Source organism: Sphaerodactylus townsendi, linkage group LG04 (assembly GCF_021028975.2).
Source record: "Sphaerodactylus townsendi isolate TG3544 linkage group LG04, MPM_Stown_v2.3, whole genome shotgun sequence".
NCBI lineage: Eukaryota > Metazoa > Chordata > Lepidosauria > Squamata > Sphaerodactylidae > Sphaerodactylus > Sphaerodactylus townsendi.
The window spans coordinates 50,065,337-50,084,298 of NC_059428.1; the positions used below are offsets into that span (position 1 = coordinate 50,065,337).

Below are 18,962 nucleotides of genomic sequence, written 5' to 3' on the forward strand. Positions count from 1 at the left end.
AGCCAGATTTCATCAGATCTCCGAAGCTAAGTGGGGTTGACCCTAGTTATTATTTGGATGGGAGACCACCAAGGAATACCAGGGTTTCTACGCAGAGGCAGGCAATGATAAACCATCTCTGAACATCGCTTGGCTTGAACACCCCGGGAGGCAGTAACATAGCGCCAAGGGGGCAGGAGTGGGTGGCAGCGGCATTCTGGGGCATGGCTAGGCTGGGGCTGGGGTGTGGGACACATGCGTGCCCCGGGCACAGTTCCCCCTTGCTCTAGCCCTGCCAGGAGGTCACCATAATCCAGCTGTAAATGGATGGCCAAAAAAAAAATCAGCCTTGAGTCTTTTTTTTTTTTAAAGAAAGCCTGCCTGTAAGTGAATAAATAAATAAATAATGGAATGTATCACTTGATAGATAGCGAACATTTTGGGATTAAGACTCAGCAAATGAGTTAAACTAGGGATTTATCAACAATTGATCTGCCCATCATCAACTTATTTAGCAGTTCCTCTGAAAAGGGTAGCTTGCCAGCTGGTGTATTACCAGCTTCAGGCAAACTCAACTTGGCTCAAATAAAAGCCACTGGATGAAGATGGAAGCTGCTTAAATGCCCCTTCTTATGCTTCTTTTGATTGACCAGGATGCAAGCATAATGTCATCTGGCCCTTTCCTTCTGTAGCCCTTCACTGCATGCAAAATGGCTGGGTGCAAAATGCCTCCCATTAGGCCAGTGAGACCTATAATGAAACTAAATGAGGAGACTACATAGTATATAACATGAATTGCCCCTCTTAAACATATGGCATGTATGAAGGGGTTCAGCATGGGGGTTTGTTTGCTCTCATTCTGTATTATCAAACTAAACTACATAACAATTTCATAGTATCTGAATGATGGCTAGCGTAAAATGGCTCTTTTCATTTCTACTCTGCGAAATCACCAAATATTATAGCTTTCCTTCTCTCTCTCTTTGTTGCTCTGTCTTTTTTTGCTGTGGGCTCTTATATTGTAACTGTTGTGTGGCCTGCAGATGTTTTCCCTGTTTCAAAAAGAAGCATTTAGAATGTTTAATATGCTTCATTTTGATCCCATTTTGGCTCAGCTGTTAATGTTATAGAAACCTTGACAGAAAAAGCTGGCAGTTTTAAGAATCCCACATCATGAGATGCAAATATATCTTAATGCTCAATTAAGAAAATTTCCCATTTATTAAAAAATAAACTGTGCACATTACCAGATTTGACTGTATTGTGGAAACATCCATAGTTGCTTTTATTACACTGTGACTGTTTTTACTTTTTTTGTCCCCATCTCTCTCTCTCTCTCTCTCTCTCTCTCTCGTATATCTTTAACCTGACAGTCTTATTAATTTGATCCTGACAGAAAAGGAAACTCCCCCTTTATAAGAATACCACCCACCCACTGACAAATGTTCTTTTTGTGGAAGAAATTAAGGTTAGCATGACTCAGATAACTTTAAAAAAATGTCAACAACCACAAAAAAGTACTGAGAGTGGAGCTGTTGGTAGAAGATAACATTCACAATCACCTCAAGAGAAAACAAGAAAATCTTGTGGCATCTCTTGAAAGTAGATGCTTTGTCTTTACCAAAAAAAAGAGAGGCAGACTCGAGTCTCACAATATGCAGTTATTTTCCCCATAACAATCTATTTTGTGAATAAATGCCCTAGCCTAGAACGACTTACTTCCTTGGCAAAATGACAGTCTGATCAGGCTGCCCCAGATATTAGAATTTGCTTAAGAGGAAATTATTTGACTGTTAACATGTAGAGATGTGCTGCTGAGCAACCATTTCATAAGTATAGCTTTTTATTGTGGTGGGATAGTCAGTGCTCTTAGCACTGGAGGAATCAAGATTTTTTGTCATGGACCCCTTCCGCACATGCAAACTAATGTGTTTTCAAACCACTTTCACAACTGTTTGAAAGTGGATTTTGCCATTCCGCACAGCTTCAAAGAGCACTGAAAGCAGTTTGAAAGTGCATTATTCTGCATGTGCGGAATGAGCCCTGGTTTTCAAATTGTGAAGTAGGCTTTCCTAAATGTTGCCTAAATAGTTGCCTAAATAGTTAGCTAGAAAATATAAGAATCCCGTAGTCATACCCTCAACACAGAAGAGGCAGAAAAGGAAGGAGGCTGGGAATGGAGCTGAGTGGGCACAAATGGGAAGAAAATGTGTCCATTTCTGTTTCATGCATTTAGGCTTCTTAATGTTGGTAGAAGATAAGGACTAATTGGTTATGCAGATACTTGCTGGAAAGATGAGTTTTGAGGAAGAATTCAAAGGAAGTAATGGCATCATTGTGGGGTGCTGAAAGCAGATTCCTGGTGTAAGATATATGTTTTATTTACTTCATTTATATCTTGCCTTTCTACCCAAAGAGGCTTATATCTTTCTCCTCGGTTCTGTTTTATTTTCACAGCAACCCTGGCTGAATATGTGATTGATCCAAGGTCTCCCAGCAAGCTTTCACGACAGGATGGGGGCTTCAGACCTGAAAGACAGAAAAGCTAAATTTGGATCTTGTGGTTGCTTCCTTTAAGGTAGCATGACCTTGGGCATCATCTTTTGGCAAAGACATGCAGCCTGATATTATAGTCTTGTCAAGATGACCACAGCTGTGCAATTGTTTGCACCTGTTCCAACAATTCAGTATCCAGCCCTTGTTCAATTGCCGTTCAACAGCATATTTAACAACACTGAAAGAATAATATTTGTAGGCACATGTAGTGAACATAATGGTACACATGACAATTGGGCTGTACCTCCACTTCCAAGCTTTCATGGAAAAGAAAAAGATTGGAAAGGAATTGACTAAATTCTGCCAGAAATATATATGTTGAGATACTGTAACGAAGAACTTTGCTAACAATTTCTTTTGAAGGTGTCAGGGATGTAAGAGATTTCAAAATAGAGTGCTGTCAGAGAGAAAAGCTTTTATAGAATATAGCTGTCTTTAAGGAAAAGGACAGAACAATGTGAAGTTGCTGCAATATTAAATTATACTTTTTATGAGACATGCTGGCCTTTAGTGGATGTAAGGAAGCAATTCAGCAATACCTGTTGGTTGAACGCTGTTGCAAATCTCAGAAAGCTGTTGAAATAACGGTTTCTATGGAAATTGCTGCAAGGGATGTGCAAAGGAACGTAAAGAACCACATGTTTTCAAATAAAGTGTTTAAAGTAGACTAAAGGACAGCCAGTGTGGTTAAGAGCGGCGGACACTAATCTGGAGAATCAAGTTTGATTCCCCACTCTTCCACATGAGTGGAGGACTCTAATCTGGTGAACTGGGTTTTTTTCACTGCTCCTCCACATGAAGCCTATTGGGTGACCTTGGCTAGTCACAATTCCTTCAGAACTCTCTCAGCCCCACCTACCTCACAAGGAATCTGTTGCGGGGCGGGGAAGTGATTGTAAATTGCTTTGAGACTCAAGGGAAGGAGATTGTACTTAGAACCAGTTGTTATAGTGGTCAAGAGTGGCAAATTCTGAAAAAAAATGTATAACAAAGAGTGCCAGATTCTAATTTGAAGAACCAGGTTTGGTTCCCCGCTCCACAGGAGCAGTGGACTCTTACCTGGTGAACTAGATTTGCTTCCCCGCTCCTACACATGAAACCCCATTGCACCTTCGGATACAGAGCCTTTGGGCTGAAGTCCATACTGTTCTCCTCCTCAGGAACTCCTCTCTAAGTCCCACCACCTACCTGGCAAAGAAGTGTCTGTTATTGTTTTAGGGGAGGAAGCGCAGGCAGGGAAGTTTGTAAGTTGCTGTGAGACTCCTTACAAGAGAGAAAGCTGGGGTATAAATCCAAACTCCTCTTCCTCTTCTTCCTCCTCCTCATCCCTAAAGGTAGAGAAAAAGGGGTTTAAAAACCTAGTCTTCTATTAAGGAGAGGCACAAATGCCCTACATTTTATTGCGTTTCGAGGTGGAGGACACACAATTCTGTCTGGGGAAATTACTTGTGTAACCATGTCCCTACATGTCTACATATGCATATGGAGAGTCATATCTTTTCTCCATCCCCCCCACCCCCACCCCTAGTTCTATTATTATTAACCAGCCAGCCTTTATTTTGCTTCCTTCTATGTGGGAATTTTAGAAAAGGAAGGTATAACATGGGGAGACACAGGCTATACAGAAGATAGATTATTCAGACAAAGGGTGTCACTGCAAAGATGCCAGCTGCTAGCAGTGAGTTAAATAAAGAGAATGCACATTTCTACTGCTAAAAGAAATGAGTGTTCCAGCGACTAGTGCTGGCAAATTATGAGGAAGAGAAAAATAGCCAAGGACAGGAGAAGCTTTTATGTTTTACATAACCGCTCAGTTTGTGTAGTGTTATTATTGCTCTTATGAGCTAAGAGTCTATTCCTGAAAAGATAAAACCGTTTCAAGAACATTTATAATATTGTTTTACAGAAAATCTATTATCTGTTACATTTTTGATACTATTTTCCCCCAGTGCAGTCTACAGTGACTTACACAGTCTAAGGTGACTGCCTAGCGCCTATCCCTCAAGTGGCTCTGGAGGCATCCACTCAATCCTGCCCCACACAAAATATGCCAGTCCCTGCTGAGTTCTTTCAAAATTCTCACAGTTCTCTCAGAACTCTCTCAGCCCCACTTACTTCACAAGGTGTGGGGGGAGGGGTTAGGGTTGTGGGTTTTAGGGTTGCCAACTCCAGCAAGATATTCCTGAAGATTTGGGGGCTGTGCTTGGGGAGGTCAGTACCAGAGATGGATGTAATGTGATAACATAGAATCTGACATTAAAAGCTGACCTTTCTTCTGGGTGAGTGGATTTCAGCAGTCTGGAGAGCAGTTAAACATTTCGGAGAACTCCTAGTTCCATCTGGTTGGGTTGGGTTTTTCTGTACTGGGTTGGGTTGGGTTTTCTGTACTGTCTTATTTACATGAGCGTGGGCTTGCCCTAAAATGATTTGTCTGGTGGGAATCAGCCTATGACAAAAGGACGCTAATGATAGGGAAAGGTTGCTGATCACATCTTGGAGGAGGTGATGATATCTCCCAACTAAGGAGAGGGGACAAGTGCACAAGGTGTGTGTGTGTGTGTGAATAAAAATAAGATTGGAGATTGGACAGACTGAACCAAACAGACTCTGCTGGGACTTGAAGAATGCAGCTTGGGGAACAAGATCTCTCTCAGGATCAGAGCAGGATATGATGTAGGGTAGCTGATGATCTCTTGTCCTGTGCAAGAGCTTCTTTGATACCATCATTCTCCATCTATATATTTGTAAGTAAATCAAATTTTACAAAAATACCATTCTTGTCCAAGTGGAACCAACCACTTCAGACTGTCCCTGGAACCTCTTCTCATTCAAGCAAGTGGAGAGCTACAATACTGCTGCATAACATCTTTTATCAAAATAGAAATTGATCCCTCCAAGGGATCAAATCCTCTTGTTATATTATGTTGTTATCTTCCAAAACTAACTTGTTTATTATGAAGAATGACTCAGCAACAGGAGCTGGTGAGTGGCATGGAAATAGAGTGGCAAAAAGTTAGACTCTGTGGCTTATACCGTGCAGCCTGGTGTGTTGAGTACTACAAAATATTTCTGTTGGCCCAATACTAGATTACATTTGCATTACTAAATAACTGGCTAGAGATTAAAGTTTTACAATATGTTTTTGTATTCCACTGAAATCTTAAATGACATGAAAGATCTCAAATATAATTCTCAAATGTTGAGTTTGTGACCCCTCCCCAAGTTAAGAATAATATTATTCAAGTTGCATCGAGACAAAATACACATTGCGAGATGGTTTTTCAGCCTTCTGGCTAGGACCCAGGGCAACAGACAAGGAATATGTGATTTGTGGTTTATTGTTACTGAAGACTCTTAGAGAGTGGAATATCAAAATGTTTAAAAGGCCCTTGTAATAATGGTACTTCTATAATTCAGGCCTTAGTAGAATTACATCCTTCTAATTCCATTGACAAGGTTTTACCCTGTTTGGGATCTCACTGTCTGTCAAATAACTAAGTTGGAAGATTTGTGGCTATCAAGAACTGTTTCCAGACAAATGGGTTGCTTCAGACTGGAACACCACCATTTATGCAATTGTGGACTGTCTTGCAGTGAGCACACGTTCCTTTCAGGTCAGATTCTTGGTTGTGTACATGTTTCCCTCCCTCCTGAACACACTGCGCCACAGATCAGAAAAGTTCCATGGCTTCCAAAACTTCTTAAAGTACAACTTCTCTCTATTTGCTAAGAAAGCAAAGACCTTTAGTGTGTGTTCAGTTCGCCTCAGCTTTGCTCGTCCCTCCTGTCTCTTCTACCTTCCTGCACTCACCCTACAGCAGTTCCTCCCACTCTCAGCCAGCACAGCAGCCCAAAGGGTTTTCTTTCCTGTTTTTGTTTTTTAAAGAGAGGGGAAAACAGGCAACAAGAGAAGTGGTGGGTAAGAGAAACGGTGGCTGGCTCAGTTGGGGAAGCTTTGCAGCAGGAGAATCCTAGTTAGCATGGAAAACTGCAGGAAAAATCCACTGTGAAGAAAAGTGCCACGGGGCGAGACCTGCATGCATGATAGGCCACCATTTCTGGGATACTCCACATGACATTGTTTTCTAAATGTCTGCTTTCCAGGTTGCTCCCAGCTTTGTTTTTATTGTTCCCATCTTGGTTTGATATGAGTTTTCAACATAGTCCAAACATGTTTGAATGCTGTTGGGATGGAAGATATGTATTTTCAAAGGTTATCCCCACATTTGTTCCTTTTTTTCTTGCATTGGCTTCCTGTGGTCATCATTTTCCTCACTGTGCTGCTGGAAGCATTTTCATTAGCAATTATAATAAAAGAGGATAATTGCAATTTTTAAAAAGGACGACTGGATTCTCACACACACACACAAACACACAACTGCACCAATTTCCACTAATTCCTCCCTGATATACAGCTGCACTAATTTCCACTAATTCCTCCCTGAGGACTTGGGAGAGCCCCCAGAAAGGTGCCAGTATTGTTGAGTACCATGACACATGTACAAAAATCCTTGTCCACATCACTTAAGTGCTACAACAACACTATACCGGTAGTAATATAACAAGTGCTAGTTGTTTTTAAACCTGAAAAGCTTTCTGGTGGTTCAGCTGGTAAAATGGCAGTTGACTGAGGTGATAGCTAAATGGAGAATTTTGCTGTATGGATGCAGCTATACTCTTCTTGACCAAGCACATCATTTCCTGTCCAAACATGATCAAAAGTAGCCTGAAAAGGTATTGGGGATATTTGTCCTTTCGTGAACAATTGCTTAGGTCTCTGAAGGGAATTCTGGTTTCCAAGTTAACTTTTAACCTCAGTAGCCAGCAGAAATGTCAGAAACAGACCAAAGGTCTGGTCTAGTCTCTTTAGCACTCTTTGAGTTACGGGGAGATTTCTCTTATTTGTTGTGCATGACATTCTGAGTTTATCCAATGATACTTGGAATATAGTGATGTTTCAGAGTCAGAATAAATCAGTGTCGCATACAGAACAATGCCACTTCCTTGTATTGAAAATCTCTTTCCTTAGCAGTGAGTCAGAAAGTTATTTTAAACAAAGATGAATGCTTCCAAGTTTGCTTGCTGGAGGAAAAACAAAATGAAGACAACATTAACCAAATATTCATGTTAAGGCTTAAACCAACAACAATGCTTATAATTTGAGCATTGTCAGACTTATTTGGAAGGGCTATGAATTGGTTTTGAAAAGAAAAAGAAAACTTGGGAGGGGGGGTTATGTGAAATCCCATTCTTGTGCTGTGAAGACTTGACTGTGTTCTGTAGAAGACTCTACATATCATATTGGATATAGCAGAGTAACTTCTCACATGGTATAAATCAACACAACCTCTTCTTTTCTTGGAATGGAAGCCTTCCCTACAGTACTTTCATAGTAAGGTAAGTTTATGTGGACAGCAAAACTGTCACAACTCTATTTTATGATATTAGAAACATTACTGCTGAATGAAACGTTAGCTGTTGGACTTTTTCCTGTCATAAACATTCATGTTCATTTGAAGGGCACAACCCTCTAAGCCATGGGTGTCAAACATGCAGCTCAAGGGCCAGATTCAGCCCCTTAAAAGGATATCAGGCCTGTAAGCCAGTTGAGGCAACTCCCCTCCTCCCTGCTTCTGATTGGCTTGCCAGGCCAGATCAGGAGCAAGGGGGGCTGTCTCAACTGGCTCATGGGCCTGTTAGGTTCTCTCAAACCAAAGTAGCCACCTCCCCAGTGCTAATTTGGGCTGGGGAACCTGATGGGGGCACACCAGCTGGGGCAGCCACTCCCCGAGAATCCGGCCTGACCAAGTCACATTTATGTCATATGCGGACTTTATAACAAATGTGTTCGCCACCCCTGCTTTAAGCTTCAGGCAAGCCTCAGTAGGATGAACAGGTGCTGCAAAACACCAGCACCTGATATATTGTACACAAAATATTAGTTTAATGTGGGTATGTAGTAAGGAATCTCATTGCTATTTTTATTTCTTAATTGTTTTGAAATGAAGTGTTAATCTGGTTGGCTGTTATCTGTTTCTTGTTTTGTTCTGGGAAGTCTTTGACTGCTTTGGATATGGGCCTATCTGATCCTATGCCAGATGCATTGTTTTCTCCTGGACCAACCTGTTTTGAGCCTCCCCCCAATCTCTGCTCGCTCTTCCAGTATCCCAAAGGAAGAGAGACCTTTCTCATTAAAGATGTCCTGGCCATGTGGAATATTTTCCTCCCTGGAGGTTTGCCTGGTACCTTCTCTTTTATCCTGTCATGGTCCAGTCCAGTGACACTGAGAACTCTTTGGAGGAGGCAGAGGGCCCCTGTGTAGCTGGCCCGCAGCTGGCAGCAGACACCCAACAGGGAGATCAGGCATTCCCGGAGGTGCAGCCAACAGTTAACTCAGAGACACCTCCAACACCTGAGTGTGAGGTGGTCAGGGCAAACCAGTCCCCTGCAAACCTCTAGAAAGAGGTTGAGATCAGAACTGCAGGCACAAAGATGAAGTGTGTGCCTTGCTCCTCAGCACAAGCTGTAGGCTGACAGCAAAGATGAATTTGCACAGGATGGTTCCTAAGAGGCAGGCAGTATGCAGGAGGTCCTCGTGAGTGGCTATAAAACCTCCTGGGAAGGGGTCCTGCGCATGGACACAACTCCAGTTTGACTAAGGTGGACTTGCTGACACCCTCCTGATTGACCCTTGGCCTGGATTACTGACTTCTGTACATTCTCTGGCTTCCCCAACCTGGAATGTTTGACTGTGCTTGTGGAATTCCCTCTGTACTGCTGTGACTTGAGGATGGAGAGAGAGATACTGCAACCTATCTGTTTCCCTGAAAATAAGACAGTGTCTTATATCAATTTTGCTCTCAAAGATGCGCTATGTCTTATTTTAAGGGGGTGTCTTATTTTTCCACTCCACAGCTGCATGCTCTGGTCGACGGGCATGCTTCCAAACAAAAAAACTTTGCTACGTCTTACTTTCAGGGGATGCTTTATATTTAGCACTTCAGCAAAACCTCTACTACGTCTTATTTTCAGGGGATGTCTTATTTTCGGGGAAACAGGGTAATACTGGTAGTTGGCAAGCAGCCAGAACCCTCCCCCTCTGCTAGGGTGGGCAGGCCATGTCCCCTCTCTCACATGCCATCCCTCACTCCTTCCCCTTTCTCCTCTAGATGGCATTTCAAGGTATTTTTTGATAGTCCAGGCCTTTATGAGAGCTTTCTCCCACATGTCATCTGTTTTTTACCTTGTGAACCCTCACAGCAACACTGTTAGATTGCATACAGTGTTGCCTACATTTGATGCATAGGAGACCAAGGCTATGCTGAAATCAGGCCACCTGGGGAACCATGGTGGAGGTGGGTTTTGAACCTGGGGAAGTCCCAAACTTATCAAAAGTCATGAGGTAGAACTGTGCTGTGCTCTTCCATCCTCTTCCTTACTGTTTTTTAAACAAACTATTTTGATACTGCTACCTACCTTGAGAGAAAGGCAGAGCATAAATGTTTAAAACAAATAAAATAAACTGATTGTTGTGGGCTTTCCGGGCTTTGCAGGCGAAATGTTAGAAACAAGATCTATCAGACCACGGCCCACAGCCTGGAAAGCCCACAACAACCAGTTGAGTCCAGCCGTGAAAGCCTTCGACAATACAAATAAAATAAACATGGATACTGCCAAAATGATGGGTCTGGCCCATCAGTGATCTGTATCCTGATGTCCAGGAAACAGCAGTCAGTTGTGGAAGTTTATTCTTCCAGCAGAAGAGAGGGGTGGATGGGATGGAGACAGCAATGCAAAGGGATTTCTGGGTCAGGGCAAGGAACTGAACAAAAAGGATCGGTGAATTCCATTTGTAGCCAGTTTGGCTGTAGAACCTGTTTAAGCCACACCTGCTTTCTAGGAAACTACACACCATCATCTAGCTATCATTCAGAGAAACAGAAGATAGACTAAGAATCTTAAGTACCAGTTATTTGTAGTAATAGTTGGGGAGGGGGAGGGGAATGCTTGAGTGAGTTCAGTCTTTTCGGCTATGGAAATGATTGATATGCCCGTGTTTTGTAGCTTGGGGGGGGGGGGGAGTTAGGAAAGGGGCAATGCACTGTGTATTGAATCTTACTTTAAACCGTCCAATTTAATCTTACATGTACAACAGCTGAAAAGTGCAAGTAATCATATGCACATGTGCAATTGTATTTCTACCACTGTGCAAACCTGAATATAGATAAGATGGATCCCACCACTCCACACAGCACAGTCTGAAGGCTCTGGTATTAAACGGTCCGGCAATGAACTCTCTCAGACTCTTGGACAGCTTCAATGGACAACCATGTGATTCAGAAACTCCTGTAGCCCGGAATTTTGGTGTCAGGGGGAGGAGAGGAGTTAAAACGTACAAGGGTTCATTTTGCTTGCAAGGCAGGCTTGGTCTAAGGGGCAGCCCTGCCTAATGACGATCCCTTTGTCTTGCTTGAAATGCACAAGCAAATCAATGGGAACAGAATCACTCGGAAAGAGCACGGTTTTTGAGCTCCCCCCTAGCAGAGTGGTAGCTCCCATTCAGAACTCTGCTGCCTATTCACAAACCGCGCGGTGGAGACCCGCAGATAACGGGGGAAGAGGAGACTTTAGGTGCCAGCCGGTTCCTCGCGGGGAGCGCGGTTTATTATTTGTTTTAACAAAAAACTTTTCTGCCTCCAACCTCCCCCGCCCCCCGGCCAATCTTTCCTGCCCATTCTGAAGAGACCTGTAGAAGATGGATGGGGTTTTATTAGGATGGACCGCTCTCCTGTGGGTAACAGGTAAGCATGTCTCCTCCACTTTCACGGCGCGTAATAACTTTTCGGATTGCAAAGGAGGCGTCTTGTCCGGCCTTCCAGCCTATATGTATATATATGTTTGTATGTGAGTCTCGTGAATATTGCGGCAGGAGTTCAAGCTCGTTGTTGGAGTGGGAGTGGAGATGGTGTGTGTGTGTGTGTGTGTGCAAAGCGAATGGTTCAACCAAATTCGGCTGAGATTCCTACCTCCTTTATCAGCGTTGAAGGTGTTAAAGCGAGCCAGTGTCCTATACTGATCGGACTAGGATCAGGAGACCTGGATTCAACCCTCCCACCCGCCATGAAATTGGCTGGGAGAGCATGGACCAGTGGCACACTGAGCTACCTCGCAGGGCCGTTGTGAGATTAAAATGGAAGAAGGGACATGTCTGGAGAACTAAACTCTTAGGAGGAAGGGCGGAATGCAATGGCTCCATGCCAGGTGCCTGTTGACCGGGAACTTGGTGTATAGTCTCCCATCTCTTCCTTCTGCATTTGGGCTTGCTAACAGGCCGGCTCAATCTGGCTGTGAAATTGTTCACATTGAAAGGGAGGAGAAATGCCAAGGTCGGGTGGATTCCCTGCCTCGGGAATTCTTTGGGATTGATTGCCTGTGGAAAAACACATTTTGAAACTGGAGATGTGGAGAAAGGCCAACAAGGGACTGTTTGTATCACTACCTCACCGTGGTGTTAATCAACACCTCCCTTTCTCTCCTCACCCTTGCAGATGAACATTCCCTCTTTACTCATATACATTTAGTGGGGGGATACACTCTTTCCATGAGGATTATGAATATTAAAAATGGTAACAGGTTAATATGACAGAGCTCATCTGCACCCATGTGCCTCAGAGTCTCAGACCAAATAAGCAGGGGTCAAGAACTGTGTGGCGGTAAGTCAGTGTTTTGGGGTGTGTGGGATAGAGGGGGAGGAAGTACCCCATTGCAATCAGCCAAGCTGTCACATTTGTGGTGCACACTTTGCTTTTCTTTCTCTTGGCCTTGTAAAATCAGAAGGTTGCCCTCAGGACTGGTTGTATTACTTAGTTACTGATATTGTACTTGCTTATTTATTGATTTATGTAACTTCATTGAACCCCACACTTTCCTGAACAGGGACTCAAATCGGCATATGCAGTTCTCCTTTCCGCCATTTTATCCTTGCGACACTCCTGTAAGGTAGTTCTGGGTAGGAGACTTCATGAGCGCTCACTATCCCTCCTGGTCCTGAGCCCTACTGGGGCAATATTTCCTTGCTTCCGAGCAGGCATGTATCCTCCTTTTCTTGAGGAAGGATAATTTGCAGCTTTTCTCTTGCCACCGTAGTTGCTTGCTACACTGAAGACCTTGCCCAGCCCAGAGCCCGCCCCTCTAATCATTCAGGACTCCATTTATCCATAGGCTGTTGTTTATGCTGCTGAAAAAGTTGCCCAACAGCCTGGTCTGACTCACTAGGCTGACTCACTCACCTTGCCTGCCTAGAGCTGCAGTGGCACAGTGTCCAGTCCTCTCATTTCCAGGTTACCAGATACAACACATCAGGTGGGAACAGGCAGTTTTGATGTCGATTCTGTTGCCTACTTTTTCAGAGCACAAAGACATCTTGACCTTTGGGAGGTCAAGGAGAAGGAAGGCTGTTAAAATGGGCAGGGAGTAAATGTCCTGTGAATAAACGATGTGTGTTCTCAGTGGCACTGCATACCGAAGCAAGCACAAGAGCTGGGCTGATTGTTGCTTGTTGTAAAAGGCAGGTAGAGGGTACCTACCTGAGCTGTTGGATTTCCTCCACTTCTGATGTGTTTTTCATGAAGTGGGCACTCTTTGAGGCCTTTCACTCTTGCTTGGAACTCAAGGAAGATTCTGTTCCTGCAGGCTGCTGGTACCTGCCATTTATTTATTTATTATATTTTTTTTATGCTGCCTTTCCTCCATGGAGGTTAAGTTGCTCTCTCTTCCATTTTGCCCTCACAACAACCCTGTGAGTAGGTTTGGCTGAGAAAGTGTCACCCACTGTGCTTAATGGCAGAGAGGAGGTTGCAACCCTGGTCTCCCAGATCCTAATCCAATACAGCTAAACCCTATACCATGCTGGTTCTTTCTGGTAGTATACTGGAGAAAAGATAGTCCTCAGATGGAGATGTAGCATAAACCAAAAGACTAAGTTGTTGTCCTGGTGTTGTAAAGTGACATTTTGCTGGCTGGATTATTAGCATACAATTCTTCCTATTTCTTCATCACCACGTAGCCATTCACAGGTCAGAAGGACTTTCTCAAAGAGAAAATGCCAGTTCATGGCACTGCTATTTCTGCATGCTCATTTTGGTACTCTCTGTCTTCACTTTCTTACAGATTTCGGCACTAGTATTTTGTTATGAAATACAGTCATGTCTGTGGCAGTGCACAGTGACTTTAGAATACGCCGTAAAATAGATAAAATAAAATGGATTCTGCAGGATACCTTCTTAACACTAGAGGATCAGTCTGTTTGTGAGTCACTTTGCATTTGTAGAGGAGAAGTCTGTGCTTGCCTGCACCCACACATAAATCGTAAGAACTGTTATCTCCTTGTGTTCTCTCACCACACTCTGTTTTAAAGGGGAAATGGGCTTTCCTCTGGATGGACAAAAGCAGTTATGCTATGTGACATTTTCTGCCTTGCTTCTGTGTTTCCTGGACAGAAGAGATCAAGAGGGGAGAATTCTTATATTATTCATCCTTTTATGTGTTTGTGTAAAGTGTTATCAAGTCACAACCTATTTATGGTGACCCCAGCAAGGGGCTTTAAAGGCATGTAATAAGCAGAAGTGTCTGTCATTGCCTTCCTCTGTAGAGTTTTTCATGGTGGTCTGCCCTCCGAATACTGACCTTGGTTAGCTTTCGAGGTCAGATGAAAGCACATTGCTTTCCCTCACTGCTCATTCATTCTTTTCTTTTCTTTTTTGGTACTGTCAAGGCTCAGCTGACTTATGGCAACTTCTGCTGGTGTTTTCAAGGCAGGAGACATTTGGAGGCAGTTTGCCATTGCCTGCCTCTGACACTGATATTCCTTGGAGATTGCCCATCCAAATACTCACCAGGGCCAACCATACTTCACTTCTGAGATCTGATGAGATCGGGCTCTTATGCAGTAGGATTGTCAGGCCTTCTGCTATGGTAGGAGACTGGAAAAGCTATAGGCCCCACCTGGATGTGGCTAACCCTGTTTGGAAGCTTATTGTTCCCTTTCACAATAGGCCTTGGGCACTTCATGATCAAGAGCCTTCTACTCTGAAGGAGTTACTCACCAGCAACACCTACCAGATACAAACAATCTGAAACAGTAGGAACAATGTTTTTATTCTCTCTGTACTCAGGACACATATATCTTACTCATTTAGGTGATTGCTTGTCAGATCCTCTTTAGCAAGGTGGACATGGACTCTAAGAAGTTGTAGGCCTTGATACATAGCCTAGTACTACCATGGAGGACCCATGTATCCTTGTTGAAGGTGCGGACTGGTCTAGACAGTAAAATTCTAGGGGAGAAATGATGAGCTGGATCTACCAGTTCTCCCACTTAATCTCTTACCATTCCTTTACTCACTGTAGCCACTATCCCAGTGCTTCAAACGACCCTTTCACAGGGGTCGCCTAAGACCATCAGAAAACGGTCTTTTTATATTTTATATATACCAATTTTATGGTTGGGGGTCACCACAACGTGAGGAACTGTATTAAAGGGTCGTGGCATTAGGAAGGTTGAGAACCACTGCACTATCCTGTGTGGCTTTGATCCACATGGATCCCATAATCCCCAGCATAAACTTTTTGGTAGAATAAGGAGCTTCTTCTTTCTTGCACCAGTAGGCTACAGTTCAATACCACTACATTGGCTCTAGCAGCTTGGCCATCTAAGCAAGAACCAGAGTCCATTGAAAGTCTGCCCCATCAGTTGTCCTGGAGTTTATTGTCACTCACCTCACAGAGAACCCACCATGAGATCATTGAGTTCTGCAGGCATGTAAACCTCTAAGCACAAGTGTGGTTCTTTTCAGCAGACCATGCTCAGGGTTGGCCCAGGTTTGGGCTTCAAGAATTGCCCAAGTAGATAGGAGGTCAGAAAAGCTCTGTTGGTTGCTAAATGGCCTTGGACTGCACTGAGTTCTTGCCATCTGCGTCAGTCTAACTTTCTGACCTGTTTCCACTGAGGTCTTTTAGTCATGTGTGGATGGGACCATCCTGAGGACTTTATCTTACTTTCTAGGTTCCTACTCATGGCCAAAACAGGACATCACTTTGTATATAACTGGTGGTGTTCTCTGGCCCCTGGAAGCTTATGGCACAATAAATGTCAGCCTTTGATGTATACATTCTTCTGGTTTTGATTTAGCAGATCATCAGTGCAGTCCAGAACTGATTTACTCCAGTCTAATCCCACTGAAGTCAATGGACTGGACTTTCTGGAGTAACACTGTTCTGGGATTGCACTGTAAGATGGCTGCCACTCTGGAGTTCATGAGTCGGATACAGATGGGTTGGTAATCTCCACCAATTCCCTCTTCCCACTCCACTCACACCTTATGTCACTTGACCCTCAGGAGTAGCATGCTGTGGGAAGCTGTGGGCAGCAATAGGTGTGGGGATGCAAGAAATGTAGCCTGAATCTAACCCATTCACTCCAAAGCAATAATGGTCACACAGACATTGAAAAACACCCTTCTTCTGTGATGTACTTTTTGTACTGACCAAACCAAGTTTGCACTAAAAGGGCTGGAATAAGAATAAGATGTAAGATGGTTGGGTGCAAAAGCATTGAGGGACTTTTAATAGCTGTATGAAATAGTGAATTTTGTCAGGTACATATTGTTACAGGTGGTGGGGGTAATGGAAGGAGTTGTACCTCTTAAAATTATCTCTTTGGGGAGCTTCTTTCCTTTGCTGCCGACTGGGGAACAGCCTGTGCAGTAGGCATGAGAGGCTGCATTAGCAAATTGTCGAGCTCTGGAGCAATAGGAAAAGTGAGGAAGTGCCGGTGGCTTGCCTATTCTGCAATTGAGATTGACTTAATCTTGATTGAATTATTGATTGAGCTGACATTTTAAAAAGCAAATGGGAGAAATTATATGAGGGGTCAAATATGTTAGTTTTTCTTCTCTGTGAAATGTGTCTAAGGTACCATTTTCTCCCTTTTTAAAAAATGTGCCCTTTTTCTAACTTATTGCATTTTCATTATTTTGAAACAAACATTGTTAATGACCTTTCACATTCGCTGCTGGGACTTTGCAGCCTCCCTCTACCACATAAATGGATTTAATCCCCAAATAATTACAATATTTTTATAATGTAGGCTTGTGATTTGGTAATCACCACTGGCAAACAACATGTGTCCCAAAGTGACTGCCAACATGCCAGCACAATGTGGGCACCACATGTAGCACTTTATCTCCAGTCTACCTTCAAAGAGCTGCTGGATTTCAAGGCTGTAAGAGAAAGTAACCAAGCCAGCTGCACATATGGCAGGAGGCAGAGAGAGATGGGATTGACCTGACAGGGATGTAGGTAAGGGTTTTTTTTTCCTCGGGTTCAAACCCCTCCCATTACATGTCCGTCTTGCTTGAAACAATGCATGGAATGGAATAACCAGAAAGCCCTCCATCACCGAACCCACCCCATAAAAAATCTATACCTACATCAATGATTGACTATCATCTGGTGAGACAGTGACTGTGATTCTGTATGATTTTGCCTCAGTGTTTACTGGTCTTTGAAGTCAAACTGAAGTTACCCATTCAGTTGGATATGATGGTCACCTGTTCTGTTTCACTCTTAAATATCCAACTAGACTACTTTATTTAGGCTTTTGCTACTTTGCAGTAAGATAGCACACCTTCACTTTAATGTGTCCTTTAATTTCATCATCACACTGGCCTGTGTCATACCACCCCACTAAGCAAAGTTTGAAGCCTTCTGCTGGCTTGACAGGTTCTTCTTCCAATGGAAGAGGCAAACCATGTACATGAGGAAGGCTCTTTAGGCTGAAGGAACTTCATTCATCCTGAGATAGGATACTATGCAGGCCCACAGCCAGACATTTTTTATCAGGAGGGGAGGCAAATGAGTACATAGTGGGGGACATTATTTATTATTCACTATATTCATAGACCCATTTTGTACTTGAAACTCAAGGTGGATTACATGGTATAAAGCAGTGTAACCAAATAGCACAAGATAGATCTAGCAGTGCAACAGGACTAGGGTTATGGAAATTCAAAAAGTGCAAACAAGCATCAGACATACTATGTCAAGCAATGCAGAAAATAGAATAACAAAAATTGAAAATAGTGCTATAAGATCATAGTGGAATGTCATACCTGTGGCATAACTGCAGTCCTATTTTCTATTAGCTTTATCAAAATTCCCTCTCAAACAACTATTTTGCATAGTTTGCAGAATTAAAGAAGTGTGGGAGTCTTTCTTCCAGTTATTGACCCCTGAAACTGCAAATAAATTTTCTGCAAAGGAAACTGAAAGCTCTGTCACTCAAAACTGAGTTTTCAAACCAAAAATGCCTATCATACCATCTGTAGCTAACTGTTCAGCATTCTTATTTTGTTTTGGGGTAAACAAGCCGAGGTTGTGATGTTCTGTGCCTAAGTCTAGAGAACAAATTAATTTAGTTCTCTAAAAACACCCTTGGCATCTTGCTGTAGTTCTGTGCTTGAAACTTAGCTATTGTTGGTTTACAGTTAGAAACCTATCTGTTTTCTTACAGGATTACATATTATTAAACTGGTGCCAAATGAGATTCTCAATATTCAAGTCACAGTTTTAAAAACTTTTAAAAATGATTTACAAATTGAACACAAACCTAAATCATTAGTTCAAGGCTTCTAATGGTGCTATCCAACAAACGTGTAAGATCAACAACTGCACATAGGCATGCATTTTTTGTGGAATGGCTTTTCTGAAGATGTCAGGAAAGCTCTTACACTTTTTCATTTTGCTAACTATGTGAAGCAAAATGGTTCTGGAGGGCACTTTTATAAAGACAATTGTTCCGTATTGGAACAATTCAAGAAGGAGCTTTTATAAAAGCAACAGGACTGCATATTATATCACTGTATGCTGTATATTATCTGTTTTCTGTTTGTTTTATCCTGCTCTTACTGAATTGCTTTCTACCTTTGTAATCCCATTTTCTGCATTGTTTGAGATATTTTGTGTAATGATTTTTGCTCTCTTTCAAATTGCTATAATCCTGGTCTTATTGCATTGTTTATTTGATCTCTCATCTTACTGACTGCATTGATTTACAATGGGTAATCTGTGGTCTTACTGAGAAATGTGGACGATAAATAAAGTAAGTAAATAAATAAAATGCATAGTAACAAACTGTAAGTAGAATTCTTTTCTAAGGGAACATGTACACATCAAGCAACAGTGGCATGATCCCTGAGCTGCCCACAGATAAGGACTCCTTTTCCAGTAACTTTCTATGTTCAGAGAAAAAACCACAACCCTCCCCTATGAATAAGATTCCTGTGGGGTCACATAAATTAGCAAAAGATTTGTGCTCCCTTGCCACTGTGCCTAAATGCCTTATTATTTGTCTCCTGTCCTGTCAAAGA

At 42.7% G+C, this 18,962-nt stretch overlaps 1 protein-coding gene across 2 annotated transcripts in view; it reads left to right on the plus strand.

The window, feature by feature from the left end:
* Positions 1-10,993: 10,993 nt before the first annotated feature.
* The window catches only part of ILDR2 (immunoglobulin like domain containing receptor 2), a 68,893-nt gene continuing 60,924 nt past the window's right edge, over positions 10,994-18,962 (plus strand). For both annotated transcript variants that reach the window (XM_048495079.1, XM_048495080.1), the window contains exon 1: positions 10,994-11,336. In XM_048495079.1, the coding sequence (XP_048351036.1) occupies positions 11,291-11,336 (46 nt within the window). In that variant the 5' untranslated portion in view covers positions 10,994-11,290. The remainder of the gene's footprint in view (positions 11,337-18,962) is intronic.